This window comes from Stenella coeruleoalba (genome assembly GCF_951394435.1).
Source record: "Stenella coeruleoalba genome assembly, chromosome: 3".
NCBI lineage: Eukaryota > Metazoa > Chordata > Mammalia > Artiodactyla > Delphinidae > Stenella > Stenella coeruleoalba.
Window position 1 is genome coordinate 154142064 of NC_137148.1, and position 16553 is coordinate 154158616.

At 37.6% G+C, this 16553-nt stretch overlaps 1 protein-coding gene across 1 annotated transcript in view; it reads right to left on the bottom strand.

Moving 5' to 3' along the window:
* The window catches only part of UIMC1 (ubiquitin interaction motif containing 1), a 187494-nt gene that overhangs the window by 86137 nt on the left and 84804 nt on the right, over positions 1-16553 (bottom strand). The window contains 1 exon segment of the mRNA XM_079917168.1: positions 7301-7385. Within this exon segment, the coding sequence (XP_079773294.1) occupies positions 7301-7385 (85 nt within the window).

Sequence of the window (16553 nt, forward strand, 5' to 3'; positions counted from 1 at the left end):
ATTGAATCTACAAAACAATTCCTGGAACTATTAAGTAATTATAGTAAGGTTATGGTACACAAGGTTAGTATAAAGTGGCCAATCACATTCCATATACCAGCAATGAACAAGTGTGATTTGAAATGTAAAACACAATAGCACTTACATTGGTAATGAAATAATGTACAAGATCTATAAGGAAAACTAGAGAACTCTAATGAACAAAATCAAATAAGAATTAACTAAATAAAGGGATATTCCATGTTCATGGATAGAAAGACTCAGTAATGTCCAGATATCAGTTTTTCGCAACCTGATCTGTAGATTCAATGCATTCCAAATCAAAATTCCAACAAGTAATTTTGTGGATACCAACAAACTTATTCTAAAGTTTATATGGAGAGGGCAAAAGATCCAGAATAGTCAACACAATATTGAAGAAAAAGGACAAAGTTGGAGGGCTGATGTTACCTGACTTTAAAACCTACTATATAAAGCTACAGTAATCAAAACAGTGTGGAATTGGTGAAAGAATTCTGGTCAATGGAACAGAAGAGAGAGCCCAGAAATAGACCCACATAAATATAGTTGCCTGATTTTTACAAAGGAGCAAAGACAATACAATGAAGCAAAGGGATTATCTTCAACAAATGTAGCTAGAACAACTGGACATTTCATATCCCAAAAACTGAATCTAGACAAAGATCTAACACCATTCCCAAAATTAACTCACTGGATCATAAACTGATACATGAAACACAAAACTATAAAAGTCCTAGAAAATAACATAGAAAACCTAGATGACATTAGGTATGGCAATAACTTTTTAGATTATATTTAAAGGCATGATCCAGGAAAGAAGTAAATAAGCTGGATGTCATTAAAATTAAAAACTCCTGCTCTGCAAAAGACAATGTTGCAAGAATAAGAAAACAAGCCACAGACTGGGAGAAAATATTTGCAAAAGACATATCTGATAAAGGACTGTTATCCAAAATATACAAAGAACTCTTAAATCTCAACTGTAAGAAAATAAACACAACTAAAAAGTGGGCCAAAGACTTTGACAGACAACTCACCAAGATGATATACAGAGCAAATAAGCATATGAAAAGATATTCCACATCATATATCATCAGCAAAATGCAAACTGAAAAAAGGAGATATCACTGCACAACTACTAGAATGGTCAAGTTCTGGAACACTGACAACACCAAATGCTGGTGAGGATATGGAGTAACAGGAACTCTCATTCATTGCTGGTGGGAATGCAAAATGGTATAGCCACTTTGGAAGAGAGATTGGTGCTTTCTTATAAAACTAAATATACTCTTAGCATACTCAGCAATCATGTTCCTTGGTATTTACCCAAAGGAATTAAAAACTCATGCCCACCCCAAAACCTGCAGAGAGATGTTTATTCCAGCTTAATTGCCAAAACTTGGAAGCAACCAAATGTCTTTCAGTAGGTGAACAGATAAATAAACTATGGTAGAGCCAGACAATGGAATATTATTCAGTGCTATAAAAAAAAAAAAAAGATTTACCAAAGCTTGAAAAGACACAGAGGAAACTTAAATGCATATTATTAAGTGAAAGAAGCCAATCTGAAAAGGCTATATACCGTCTGACTCCAACTACATGACATTCTGGAAAAGGCAAAACTATGAAGACAGTAAGAAGACCAGTGGTTGTCACAGATTGGCAGGGGAAGTAGGGTAGGGATGAATAGGTGGAGCACAGAGAATTTTTAAGGCAGTGAAAATACTGTTTGATACCATAATAATGGATACATATCATTACATATTTCTCAAAACCCATCGAATGTATAACACCAAGAGTGAACCCTAGTGTAAACTACAGACTTAGGATGATTATAATATGTCAATGTAGGTACATCAATTGTAACAAATCTATCACTTTGATAGGAGAAGTTGATAATGGAGGAGGCTATGTATGTGTAAGGCTATGTATGTGTGAGGCTATGTATGTGTGAGGTAAGAAATCTCTACCTTGTCCTCAGTTTTGCTGTAACCTAAAACAGCTCTAATAAAAGAAGTCTTAATGAAAGTTATACACACACACACAAATACAGGCTGAGAATTTTCCAAAGTAAACAGAGATCTCAAATCAGACCTCAAATCACAGATCCAAAAAGACTATCAAGAAAAATACATTCCATGACCCCAACAAAAAATTCATACCTAAATATTATATTCAAACTGGTAAAAAAAACAAAGATACAGACTACATTGAAGGAAGCCAGAGAGAAAAACATGTTACATTCAAAAGAACAAAGATGAGGATTAAAGCCAACTTCTCATTAAAAACTCTGCAACCAGAATATAATAAAGTGACATCTTGAAAATGATGAAAGAAAAAACTGTCAAACCATATCCTATAGCCATTTCTCAAAAATGAAGGAGATTCAATCTACAACTTTCAGTAAAAAGGAGAACTAAGCAGAACATCAAGTAAATAGAAGACAAACAACACTATAATCCAACCAGACCAAATAGATATCTACAGAACACTCTATCCAACAGTTGCAGAATAAACATTTTCCTCAAGTGCACATGAAATATTCTCCAGGATAGAACATATGATGGTGATAAAACAAGCCTCAACAAACACAGAAAGATAAAAAACACACAAAGCATGTTTTCCAACATAATGAGTGAAATTATAAATAACAGAAGGAAGAAATTTGGGGAATGGACAAATACGTGGAAATGAAATAGAACACTAAGTAACCAATGGGTGAAAGAAAAAATTACAATGGGAAAGTAGAAAATACTCTGAGATGAATGAAAATGAAAGTATGTCTTAAAAACTTAAACGATTTAGCTAAAGCAATACTTAAAGGGAAATTTACATCTATCTAATGCCTATATTAAAAAAGAAAGATCTCAAACAAATAACCTAAACTTCCACCTTAAGATACAGAAAAAAAAGAGCAAACTAAACCTAAAGAAAGCAGAAAATAAACAAAATAATAGAGGAGAAATTAATTTAAAAAATAGTAAAACAAGAAAAATCAATGAGATGAAAAGTTGGTTTTTGAAAACTAAAAATATTGGCAAACTTTGAGTTAGATTTGAGCAGGGGGAAAAAGAAGACTCAAATAACTAAAAGCAGAATGGCAGTGAAGACATTACTAACAAATACAAAAATAAAAGCAAACTGCCAAAGCTGACTTGTGAAAAAATATAAAAACTGAACAGAACTACAACAGATAAGAAACTAAGGACTTCCCTGGTGGTGCAGTAGTTAAGAATCTGCCTGCCAATGCAGGGGACACGGGTTCGAGCCCTAGTCCAGGAAGATCCCACATGCCTCAGAGCAACTAAGCCTGTGTGCCACAACTACTAAGCCTGCACTCTAGAGCCCACACGCCACAACTACTGAAGCCCACGCGCCTAGAGCCTGCGCTCCACAACATGAGAAGCCACTGTAATGAGAAGCCTGCACACCGCAACAAAGGGTAGACCCCGCTCACCACAACTAGAGAAAGCCCACAATGAAGACCCAGTGCAGCCAAATATAAATACATTAAAAAAAATTGAATTAGTAATCAAAAACTATCTACAAAGAAAAGCCTAGGCCCAGATGGCTTCACTGGTGAATTCTGTCCAACAATTAAAGAAAAATAATATTAAATCTTCACAATCTTTTCCTAATATAGAACAGGAGGGAACAATGTTCAACTCATTCTATGAGGCCAGTATTAGTCTGATACCAAATCCAGACAAAGACATCACAAGAAAACTACAGAACAATATCTCTTATGAATGTAAATGCAAAAATTCTCAACATAATGTTAGCATACCAAATCTAGAAGTAATATAAAAAGATTACACACTATGACAGAGTAGAATTCATCCCAGGAATGGAAGGTTGACTTAACATATGAAAATCAATTAATACACCAAACTGACAAAAGACAAAACCCATATGATCATCTCAATAGACAAAGAAAAAGCATTTGACAAAATTCAACACCGCTTCATGATAAAAACATTTTTAAATGGTTATAAATGGTTAAAGTAGTATATTTTATGTTATGTGTATCTTATAATAAAAATATTTTTAATAAGCAAAGAAATGACCAATAAGCACATGAAAAGATGCTCAACAGGGCTTCCCTGGTGGCACAGGAAAAAAAAAAAACCTCAATGAGATACTATTTCACACCCACTAGGATGGCTGTAATGGGGGAAAAAAGAAAAAGGAAAATAACTGTTGGCAAGGATATGGAGAAACTGGAACTCTCATACGATGCTGGTGGAAATGTAAAATGGTGCATCCATTTTAGAAAGCAATCTGGCAGTTTCTCAAACAATTAAATATTGAGTTACCATATGACCCAGGAATTCCACTCCTAGCTATATTACTCAAGAGAAATGGAAACATACAGCCACATAAAAACGAGTACTTGAATGTTCACAGCAACTTTAGTCAATAACCAAAGAGGAGAAACAACTCAAATATCCATCAAATGATGACTATATAAACAAAACATGGCACAGCAATATAGTGGAATAATATCTGGCAACAAAGGAATGAAGTACTAATATATGCCAAAACACAGATGAACCTGAAAAAATTAAGTACAAAAACCAGTCATGAAAGACTACATATTATATTATTCCATTTATATGGAATGTCCAGAATACGCAAATCTATAAAGACAGAAAGTAAATTAATAGTTGCTTAGGGCTGGGTGGGATGAGGGCTTTGGGTTATTGGATAAGTGTATAGGGTTTCTTTCTGGAGTGATGAGAACATTCTAGAATTAGACTGTGGTGATGGTTACACAACTCTGTTAATATACTAAAACCCACTGTATATTTCAATGATGAAAGTATTATATGATGAATAAATTGAGTGAGTTATATCTCAGTAAAGCAATTACCATAAAAATGGAGAAATACATTTTCAGACAAAAATAAAATAGAGAATTAATTGGTCTACGTTAAAATAAGTGATAAAGGAAGCTCTTCCAGCAGAAAAAACATGATACTGGACAGAAACTGGGACCTACACAAAGAAATAAAAAGCCCTTGATGGCACAAATAAAGGAAAATATGGAATTGTTTATTTCTTACTTCCATTCCTCTGAAAGTCATTTAACTATCTAAAGCAAAATAGTATCAATGTATTGTGTGTTATAATATATGCAAAAGTAAAACGTATGGTAAAAATAACACAAAGGAGGGTAGAAAGGAATCAGGAGTCTTTATATTAGGGAGTCTTTATACTACGTGTAAAACAATATGACATTATTTGAAAGTAACTGTGATTAATTAAACATGTATACTGTAAACTCTAGAGGAACCACTAAATATTTTTTTAAAGAGATATAAGGTAAGTAAATAGTAGAAATTAAATGGAATCATAAAATAATACTCAACAAATTCAAAAAAAGAACAGAAAAAGAAGGAACAATTGGAACAAATAAACAGCTTTCAATCCAATTACATCAATAATTACATTAAATATAAACATAAAGGACAATTAAAAAGACTGAAATTGTCAGGCTGAATTTTAAAAAAAATTTAAAAGACTAAGACTGGGAAAAAAAGCATGACACAATTATATAAAAACGTGAAACACAGACAGCAAGCAAACAACTATCAACAGTCTACCAATGGTGACAAAAACCTAACTATCAATTGATAAAGATTACTGCACCTCAAAAAGTAACTATTATCAATAATTCTCAAGACTGAAAATAACTTGAGTACATTCAACAGATCTAACCATAGTGACAGCCACCTCTAGATATAACACAATGATTTAGCAACAACAACAAAAATTATGGTTAATTTTATAAGGCTGAGAATTATACCTTAAATCACCAAAATTCAAATTAACAGTGAAAAAAATCCTTCTTTACCTTCAATCAACTGTTGTAATAATTTCAGCTAGTTATCATAGTTTTGAAAACTTCACTGAAATAAACATCTCACATGACATTAAAATGCAAAAATATAATAATTATTAAACGACTTCACAATTGAGTAACAAAGTCAGAAGAGAAAAAACTTCCAACAAAGGATTTTTCTGATACTGTGATTTATAATAATAAATATGTACCTAATCTTTGCCCCTGGTCCTGTCACAGAGCTCCTAATACCCTTGGAATTTCCTCAATGAAAAGAGCAATAAAGGTGTCTTTTGTTATTCGTAACAATCCCCTCTTCGGCACACCAGAGACTATGTTAATGAACTTACTTTTAGAAAGCCCCTAAGGATGGGGGCTGGTCGCCAGGGGGAACCAACCAAGGTATTAGAGGATTAGAACTTTCATTCCAACTCCCCAACGTCCAAGGAAGGGAGAGGGGCTGGCTGGAAGTTGAACCAAAGGCCAATGATTTAATCAACCATACCTGCATAATGAAGCCTCCATAAAAATACCTGAACTACAATGTTTGGTGAGCTTCCAGGTTGGTGAATATGTGTGTGTACTGGAAGGATGACATACCTGGACAGGACATGGAGATCCTCACCCCTTTTCCTATATCTTGCCCTATGCATCTCTTCCATCTAGCTGTTCCTGAGTTATACACTTTATAACAAACCAGTCATCTAATAAGTAAACTGTTGCCCTGAATTCTGAGAGCCATTTTAACAAATTAATCAAACCCAAGAAAGGGGTCATGGGAACCTCTGATTTATAGCAAGTCAGTCAGAAGCACAGGTAACAACCTGGAATTGCAACTGCCGTCTAAAAGAAGGGGTAGTCCTGCAGAATTAAGCCCTTAACTTGTGGGATCTGAGAGTGTCAGATTTCCTTAAATTGTAGGGCACCCAGTGTCTGCCAGAGAGCTGGAGAACCGCTTGGTGTGGGGGAAAAAAAACCCTACACATTTGATGACCAGAGTGAAGTGTTAAGAATACGGGAAACACACAGAAGAGTTTTTCCCTAAAAACTTTAATGAACAAAAGAGTAAAACACACCATTATTGGAGCCACTAAGTGACTTTCTAAGTGTTATCTGCATGTTATTGATGAGGAAACAGAGGTAGGCTGAAAGTAGTGGCTTGCCTAAAGTCCACACAGTAAGGTGGAGCAAGGATTCAAATCCAAGTGTGCCTAACTCTGAAGGTCACATTTTTAATTTCAACATTGTCTTTAATAAGTCATTTATATATGCTATAGGTTAATTGTGATCCCCACAAATTTTAATGGAACCCAGAATTAACAGGAAGCACACACAACCTTATTCAGAGAAACCTCTTCCTAATGAAGAAACCAGTGTCAGGTCTATGATTGTTGTAATTTCGAAACCATTCTCAACACAAAAATGAAAACATACGTGCAATTTTTCTTTTAGCAAAACACTTTGCTCTATTCAACTGTTTTGTCTTCATTTTCTGCAATCCATTCTCCTCCTTTGGTTCCTGTTGCAAAACAAGAAATATGATCAGGGTGACTGCCATTAAAAGTAGTACTCTTTCTACCTCCTCTACAGCCAACAGAGGCCACTGAGCCTCTGAAGAATCAGTGGTGGTTTTAAATGTTCAAAGAAAACATCAGAAAAAGATTCTTACAGTAGAAAAAGGAAAATGTAGACTCAGAACCGATAAAAATTAAAAATCATAACATACTGACATAATTATCTGTCATATACAAGCTCATGTAAAACTGGTCCATCTGCAAAATACCAGCAAGTATGCATTCAAGTTCAGAGAAAGCTTGATTCAAGGTTTAAAAATCAATAATAGGGCTTCCCTGGTGGCGCAGTGGTTTAGAGTCCACCTGCCGACGCAGAGGACACGGGTTCGTGCCCTGGTCTGGGAAGATCCCACGTGCCGCGGAGCGGCTGGGCCCGTGAGCCATGGCCACTGAGCCTGCGCATCCGGAGCCTGTGCTCCGCAATGGGAGAGGCCACAGCAGTGAGAGGCCCGCGTACCGCAAAAAAAAAAAAAAAAAAAAAAAAATCAATAATAAAGTTTAAACTCAGTGCAGAGTCACTTATTTTAAATCAGTACTTTAAAAAGCAACAGAACTGAGGAAAAGTATGCAACATATTTATCAGATAAAGGGCTAATTTTCCTTATATATAGAGCTCTTATAAATCAATACAGAGACCAATATTTAACCTCCTCCCATAGACAAAGAATATGATAAAACACTTCATAGAAAAACATACACAAGGGGCTCATAAGTATGTAAATCATAACAATTATATAGATACTTTTTTAAACCTATATTAATAGTAAATATGAAAATGTTTTATGAAACATTTATTGTGGGGAAACAAGTACTTTCATACCACTGATGGAATACAATGGATGCAAATCATTATTTTGTGTACCTGGAACTAATACAGCATTGTATGTAAATTATACTTCAATTACTGTGTGTGTGTGTGTGTGTGTGTGTGAACACTGGGAGGAAATGCATCAAAATGCTAATGGTCGGACCTCCTTGGTGGTCCAGTGGTAAAGAATCTGCCTTGCAATGCAGGGGACGCAGGTTCAATCCCCGGTCAGAGAACTAAGATCCCACATGACGTGGGGCAGCTAAGCCCTTGTGCCACAACTACTGGGATCACGTGCCTCAATTACAGCCCATGTGCTGCAAACTACAGAGCCCACACGCTCTGGAACACGCGTGTCACAACTAGAGAAGAGAAAACCTGCACACCACAACTAGAGAGAAGCCCACGCACCACAATGAAGAGCCCACACACCACAACAAAAGATCCCACGTGCCTCAACAAAGGATTGTGCATGCCACAACTAAGACCCAACGCAGCCAAAAATAAATTAAATAAATAAATAATAAATAAATCTTTAAAAAACAATTAAAAAATGCTAATGGTGGTTATGTCTAGAGGGTGGGGATTATGGGTGATTATCATGTTTTAGTTTAGGCTTCTATGTATTTCTAATTGCCTGCAATTAGGTATTACTTGTAAAATCAGGAAGAAAACAATAAACGTCATTAAAAATGAATAAAAAAGAATACAGACAAAGGTGATCCAATAAATGTATAATTGGGGTCTCTAAAGAAGAAAACAAAACAATGAAAAAGACTAACATAAACACTATAATCAAAAAAAATTTATAAGGGAGAAAACACCTGAATCTACAAACTGAAAGTATATACGAGTTACCTGGGAAAATGGACCCTGAACAGTCAATTTCCAGACATATACTAATATACCTATCTCACCCAAGAAAAATTTTTAAAGCATGCAGACTAACAAAAAGGTCTAATTACTTACCAAAAAAAGGAAAATAAACTGGACTTATGAAATGCAACATACAAAGCAAAAAAACAAGGCGGCCGCATTTTAAAGAAACTCAAGGGAAAAAATATTTTTTTAAACCAAGCATTTTGGATTCCAACAAGCAGTCTTTCAGATATCAAGATTATACAAAAACAGTATCAAACACATAAGAACTCAGGAAATACTATACTCACAAGGCCTACCTGTCAAATCTAATTAAAAACAAGCACTATTCAACTAAAAAATGATTTTAGAGAAACTTGGCAAAAGAACTGATAGTGAATATTTAATATATTAAATTTTGGAACTAAGACTAAAAGTACAGGTGAGAACAGAAAAAAAGCATGTAAATATTATATGCAGAAATGATGCAACTAATAAATGAGAGAAGACAGAAGTGGAAAACAGAATAAGTTCATTGACTATTGCATGCACTATAAGTGAAAGTCAAAGGATACTATTTACAACTGACAAACCAGATCATAGAAAGCTAAATTTTTAAAAATAAGGAAGAAAGGAGCTATAAAAGTCATTAATATAAGATAAACTCTGGGCTCCCCTGGTGGCTCAGTGATTAAGAATCCGCCTGCCAATGCAGGGGACACAGGTTCGAGCCCTGGTCCGGGAAGATCCCACATGCCACGGAGCAACTAAGCCCATGCACCACAACTACTGAGCCTGCGCTCTAGAGGCCACGAACCACAACTACTGAGCCCATGCACCACAACTACTGAAGGCCGTGCACCTAGAGCCCGTGCTCCGCAACAAGAGAAGCCACCACAATGAGAAGCCCATGCACCGCAACAAAGAGTAGCCCCCACTCACCACAACCAGAGAAAGCCCATGCGTAGCAACGAAGACCCAACGCAGTCAAAAATAAATTAATTAAATAAATAAATTAAAAGAAAAAAAGATAAACTCTAAAACAAAAAACAAAATTATAGAAAGAATAATTCCTGTAACATGGAAGTGAGTATCTGTTACCAGTGGGGGGTGAGGGAGGGAGGGAGGTAAAGGAGATGGGAAGAAATTTTATTTTTAAATATTGTACAAAGATGTAAAACTATACTTTCCAATATGTTAAAGTCAACTTAATCTAGGTTTCATAAGCATGTTAAAATAATTCATATTTCAATAAAGGGCAAACACCTGTATGAAGATTCTTGAAAAAATCATGGAAAATGCATTTTTTAATATGGAGTTTTACATAAGAGAACATGCATTAATATAAAGCAACATTATCCAACAATATTAATTTTCTACCCTACTTCACTTTCTCTGAGCCCTCTTGATATATATCATCAATTGGAAAACTCTATCAACTGTGTTTGGTTATTTGCATACAGTGTGACACTTTGATGTTTTATTCATCTGCTTGAAATGGAATTATTTTCCCTAAAAATAAATAAAACAAAAAACATATACCGAAAAATATGCCTAAAGCAGAGCACCAAAAATCAAAGACTACAGAAAAAATATATATAGTGAATATAACAGAATCTAAGAAAATTCAACTCAAAGCTATATATAAGAGACCGTGTTCCAGAAAGAACATAGCCATTCTGGATCATAAGGTGATCCAGAATGGCTGAAAATGAAAGGTCTAGAAGATAATGGTAATCACCTAAATCTGAATCTCTCCACATATCATCCCAGAAAAAACCGCAAGACCAACAAGGACCAGAAATAACACCATCTATGACCAATGCCTTCAGCATTATTAGGAGACAAAACATACCACAAACTTCAAATAACCAGCGAGCAGAGAAATAAACAACAAATTCTAACAGAGCTCCCACTGCGGTTGCAAGTCTGTGAGTACACAGAACAAAGAAAGGGAAGGCTTAAGAGGCTCCATGAAAAGTAAGAAAAAGATGAAAAACTGAAAGCACAGACAAAATCACCTTCAGAATTAGTGTCCCACACTAAGGCCAAACACTGGTCCACGATGTGGTGCTTCACACAGTCAGCTACATTTTAAAGGGCTTGAAAGTGAGAGGAACAAAAGTGGCAACCACAGAGATGCACTGCTACTGGAAAAGAGGGAGATACACAAAGAAGAGGTGGTACCCCTCAGATTCATGGAAGAAAAAGAAAGGAGGAAAAAAAATGAAGGGTCCTGAAGAAAAAAACTGAAACATGCCAACCTCTCCTCCCCACCCTCCCAAGTACATTAATATCAACAATAACATCCATAAAAGAAACTGTACTTCACTAGACTGAAGTACGCTAAAGTGACAAAAGGGAAGCTTTTGTCCAGGAAATGATAAGAATAAAAGAAGAAATTCCAAACTAAGCAACTATAAAACAAAAACACAAGATGCAAATAAAAACATTTCAGTTTATGAACATTCTCCTCTAATCACCAACCCAGAAAAAGAAATTAACACATTCCAAACAAATTTGAAAGAATCGTCTCCAGGTTAAGAAAAACCTAGAATCAGAAATTTAAAACTCAGAACATAAACCAACAAAAAAAGGAATAAATGAAATGAAAGTTGATAAAATTCGGGAAAAAAACTGAAAATAGATAAAACCATCTCAAAAAATAAAAATGGGTCTCCAAAGAAAAACTATACAAGTAAAAATCTAAAAGAGTCACTGAAGAAATACAAAAAAACAATGAGAAAATGAAGGGACTAACCTATAGCAGGGGTGCCCAACACCCGGGCTGAGGACCGGTACTGGTCTGCAGCCTGTTAGGAACCAGGTCGCACAGCAGGAGGTGAGCAGCAGGCGAGTGAGTGAAGCTTCATGTGCCCGTCACCACTGCTCACACTACCGCCTGAACCATCCCCCGCCCACCCTCCCACCCCCCCCGCCATGGAAAAATTGTCTTCCACAAAACAGGTCCCTGGCGCCAAAAAGGCTGGGGACCACTGATCTATAGGATAGAGCAGAGAAAAGAACAAAATGAAAATAGGTATGCTACATTTCACATAAAAAGAAGTGGAATTAAGAAAACATGAATGGGCTTACTTTTGCTTTAAAGCAATGTAAGAATAAAAAAGAAATCAATAAAATTGGTTATCAACAGGGGTGAGGGATGTGGAATAGGGAGTACAGGATGGAAAAGCAAGATAATTTCAGTATATCTTTCTCTACAGACTTAATTTGTTCAATAAAGCTTCCTACATAATGCAAACTGCCTACATAATGCAAAAATAAAATTAAATCAACAAGAATGGGAAGAAAACTAAAAAGCAATGCACAATCAGTTGGACGGTACATTTTAAAGTACCTCAAGAACTTATTAAATATAAAAGGTCTAAACACATTGGTTTATAAAAAGAGACTGTCAGCCTGTATAAAATTAGAAAGATCAAACTCTGTGCTACCTACAAGAAACCCAAATAAAACATAAAGACATAACTAGGTTAAAAGTTAAAATACCAACAAATGGTGCTGGGAAAACTGGATACACACGAGCAAAAGAAGGAACTTAGACCCCTATCTTATACCATACACAAAAGCTAATACCACAAAATGGATCAAAGACCTAAATATAAGTGCTAAAATTTTAAAACACTTAGAAGAAAACACAGGGGAAAAGCTTCATGACACTGGATTTGGCAATGATTTTTTTGGTTATGACACCAAGGCACAAGAAACAAAAGAAAAAAATAGATAAACTGGACTAAATTTAAAACTACTGTGCATCGGGGATTCCCTGGTGACGCACTGGTTGAGAGTCTGCCTGCCAATGCAGGGGACACGGGTTTGTGCCCCGGTCTGGGAAGATCCCACATGCCACGGAGCGGCTGGGCCCGTGAGCCGTGGCCGCTGAGCCTGCGCGTCCGGAGCCTGTGCTCTGCAACAGGAGAGGCCACAACAGTGAGAGGCCCGTGTACCGCAAAAAAACCCCAAAAAAACCCTACTGTATATCAAAAGATATCAACAGAGTAAAAAGGCAACCTATGGAATGGGAGAATATATGTGCAAAACATATATCTGACAAGAGGCTAAGGAGAATATATGTGCAAAACATATATCTGACGAGGGGCTAACTATCCACAACATATAAAGAACTCCTACAATTCACTGACAATGTAAATATACTTACCCTAAAAATTGTTAAAATGGTAAATCTTATGTTATATATATATATATATATATATATTTTACCACTACACACACACACACAAAACATCTCATACTATACACAAAAATTAGCTCAAAATGGAACAAAGACCAAATCATAAGCACTAAAATTAAAAAACTCTTAGGAATCAACTTCATGACTTTATATTTGGCAATATATTCTCAGATATGATACTAAAAGCATAAGCAACCAAAGGGGAAAAAACAGATAAGCTGGACTTCATCAAAATTTAAAACTGTTGTGCATCAAGAAACATTAAGGAAGTGAAAAGACAACCCCAAAAATGAAAGAATATATTTGCAAATAATATACCTGATAGGAGGTTTAATATGCAAAATATTAAAAAGACCACCGAACAACAAAAAGACAAACTGCGCTGTATAAATGGACAAAGGCCTTGAACAGACGTTGCTCCAAAGAAGCTATACAAATGGATAACAAGTACAAAAAAGATTCTCAAGCTCATCAGCCATTAGGGAAATGCAAGTCAAAACCACAATAAGAAACCACTACACACCCACTAGGGTGGTTATGATAATTAAATATTAAAAAATAACAAGTGTTATCAAGAACATAGAGAAACTGGAATCCCAGTACATCGTTGATAGAAATGTAAAACAGTGCAGCCGCTGTGGGGAAAAAAAGGAATGAAGTACTGTTACATGCTACAATATGGATGAACCTTGAAAACATATGTTAAGTGAAAGAAGTTAGTCACAAAAGCCCACATATTGTATGATTCCATTTATAAGACACGCCCAGAATAGGCAAATCCATAGAGACAAAGAGCAGATGAGTGGTTGCGTAGGGCTGGGAGTTTGGGGTGAAAAGGACAATGACTGCTGATGGGAACTGGTTTCTTTTTTAATTAATGAAACTGTTATAAAATTGATAGTGGTGATAGTTGTACAACTCTATGAACGTACTAAGAACCAAGAATTATACTTTAATTTAGTGAATTATATAATATGTAATTTTATCTCAATAAAACTGACTATGGAAACATATTAGGATAGCTAGGCAATACTGAGGGGCCACTTGAGGTTTGTGGTCTTAAATATAACATGAGCACTGTTGTGCTCCTTAGGTAGGGACACATAATAGGTGGAGAATTGGATTTAACCAAAATTGGGGTTTCCCAGGGAGTACAGTAGAAATTAGAAATAAGTTGAGAGAAACAGAAGCATGTGGAGGCTAAACAATATGCTACTAAACAACCAAGGAATCACTGAAGAAATCAAAGAGGAAATCAAAATATACCTAGAGACACATAAAAATGAAAACATGACAATTCAAAACCTATGGGGGCAGTCGTTCACAAGCTGAGGCGCTGGCACAGCCGTTTCGCCCTGGCAACTCTGGTCTGAAGTGCTGGGTGTGAGGCCTCTTCATGCAGTATCCTGTGAGCAAGTGAAATTAGATGAAGCACAAAGGAAAAAAAGGTAAAATTCTGCAGGAAATCTTGCAGTCTGGCAAGGATATTTTAACTGCTCCTCAGATATTCTGGAGCCTTCATTCCCTGGTTTCCACTGACCCCACTAAAAAGAGCTCATTGCTGCTGGACACAATTACCATTCCACGAGGGGAAGACTGTGGAAGAGTAAGACACGGAGACCACCTTCTTCCCCACAGATACACCAGAAATACATCTACACGTGGAACAACTCCTACAGGACACCTACTGAACGCTGGCAGAAGACCTCAGACCTCCCAAAAGGCAAGAAAGTCCCCACGTACCTGGGTAGGGCAAAAGAAAAAAGAATAAACAGAGACAAAAGAATAGGGACGGGACCTGCACCAGTGGGAGGAAGCTGTGGAGGAAAGGTTTCCACACACTAGGAAGCCCCTTCGCGGGCGGAAACTGCGGGTGGCAGAGGGGGAAAGCTTCGGAGCCGCGGAGGACAGCACAGCAACAGGGGTGCGGAGGGCAAAGCGGAGATATTCCCGCACAGAGGATCGGTGCCGACCGGCACTGACCAGCCCGAGAGGCTTCTCTGCTCACCCGAGGGGGGGGGGGGGGGCGGGGCTCGGGGCTGCGGCTCGGGCTTCGGTCAGAGCGCAGGGAGAGGACTGGGGTTGGCGGCGTGAGCACAGCCTGCAGGGGATTAGTGCACCACGGCTAGCCGGGAGGGAGTCCCGGAGGAAAAGTCTGGACCTGCCGAAGAGGCAAGAGACTTTTTCTTCCCTCTTTGTTTCCTGGTGCGCGAGGAGAGGGGATTAAGAGCGCTGCTTAAAAGAGCTCCAGAGACGGGCCCGAGCCGCGGCTAAAAGCGTGGACCCCAGAGACGGGCATGAGACGCTAAGACTGTTGCTGCCACCACCAAGAAGCCTGTGTGCGAGCACAGGTCACTATCCACACCCCCCTTCCGGGAGCCTGTGCAGCCCGCCACCACCAGGGTCCCGGGATCCAGGGACAACTTCCCCGGGAGAACACACGGCGCGCCTCAGGCTGGTACAACGTCATGCTGGACTCTGCTGCCGCAGGCTTGCCCCCCACTCCGTACCCCTCCATTCCCCCGGCCTGAGTGAGCCAGAGTCCCCAAAGCAGCTGCTTTTTTAACCCAGTCCTGTCAGAGTGAAGAACAGACGCCCCTCCGGTGCCATAGACGCAGAGGCGGGGCCAAATCCAAAGCTGAGCCCCTGGGAGCTGTGCGAACGAAGAAGAGAAAGGGAAAATCTCTGCCAGCAGGCTCAGAAGCAGCGGATTAAAGCTCCACAATCAACTTGATGTACCCTGTATGAGTGGAATACATGAATAGACAACGAATCATCCCAAATTGAGGAGGTGGACTTTGACAACAAGATTTATTATTTTTTCCCCTTTTCCTCTTTTTGTGAGTGTGTATGTATATGCTTCTGTGTGAGATTTTGTCTGTATAGCTTTGCTTCCACCATTTGTCCTAGGGTTCTGTCCTTTTTTTTTCTTTTTAAAAAAAATTGTTTTTCTTAATTATTTTTTATTTTAATAACTTTATTTTATCTTCCTTCCTTAATTCTTTCTTTCCCTCCCTCCCTCTCTTTCTTTCTTTCTACTTTTTCTCCCTTTTATTCTGAGCCGTGTAGATGAAAGGCTCTTGGTGCTGCAGCCAGGAGTCAGTGCTGTGCCTCTGAGGTGGGAGAGCCAACTTCAGGACACTAGTGCACAACAGACCGCCCAGCTCCATGTAATATCAAACAGCGAAAATCTCCCAGAGATCTCCATCTCAACACCAGCACCCAGCTTCACTC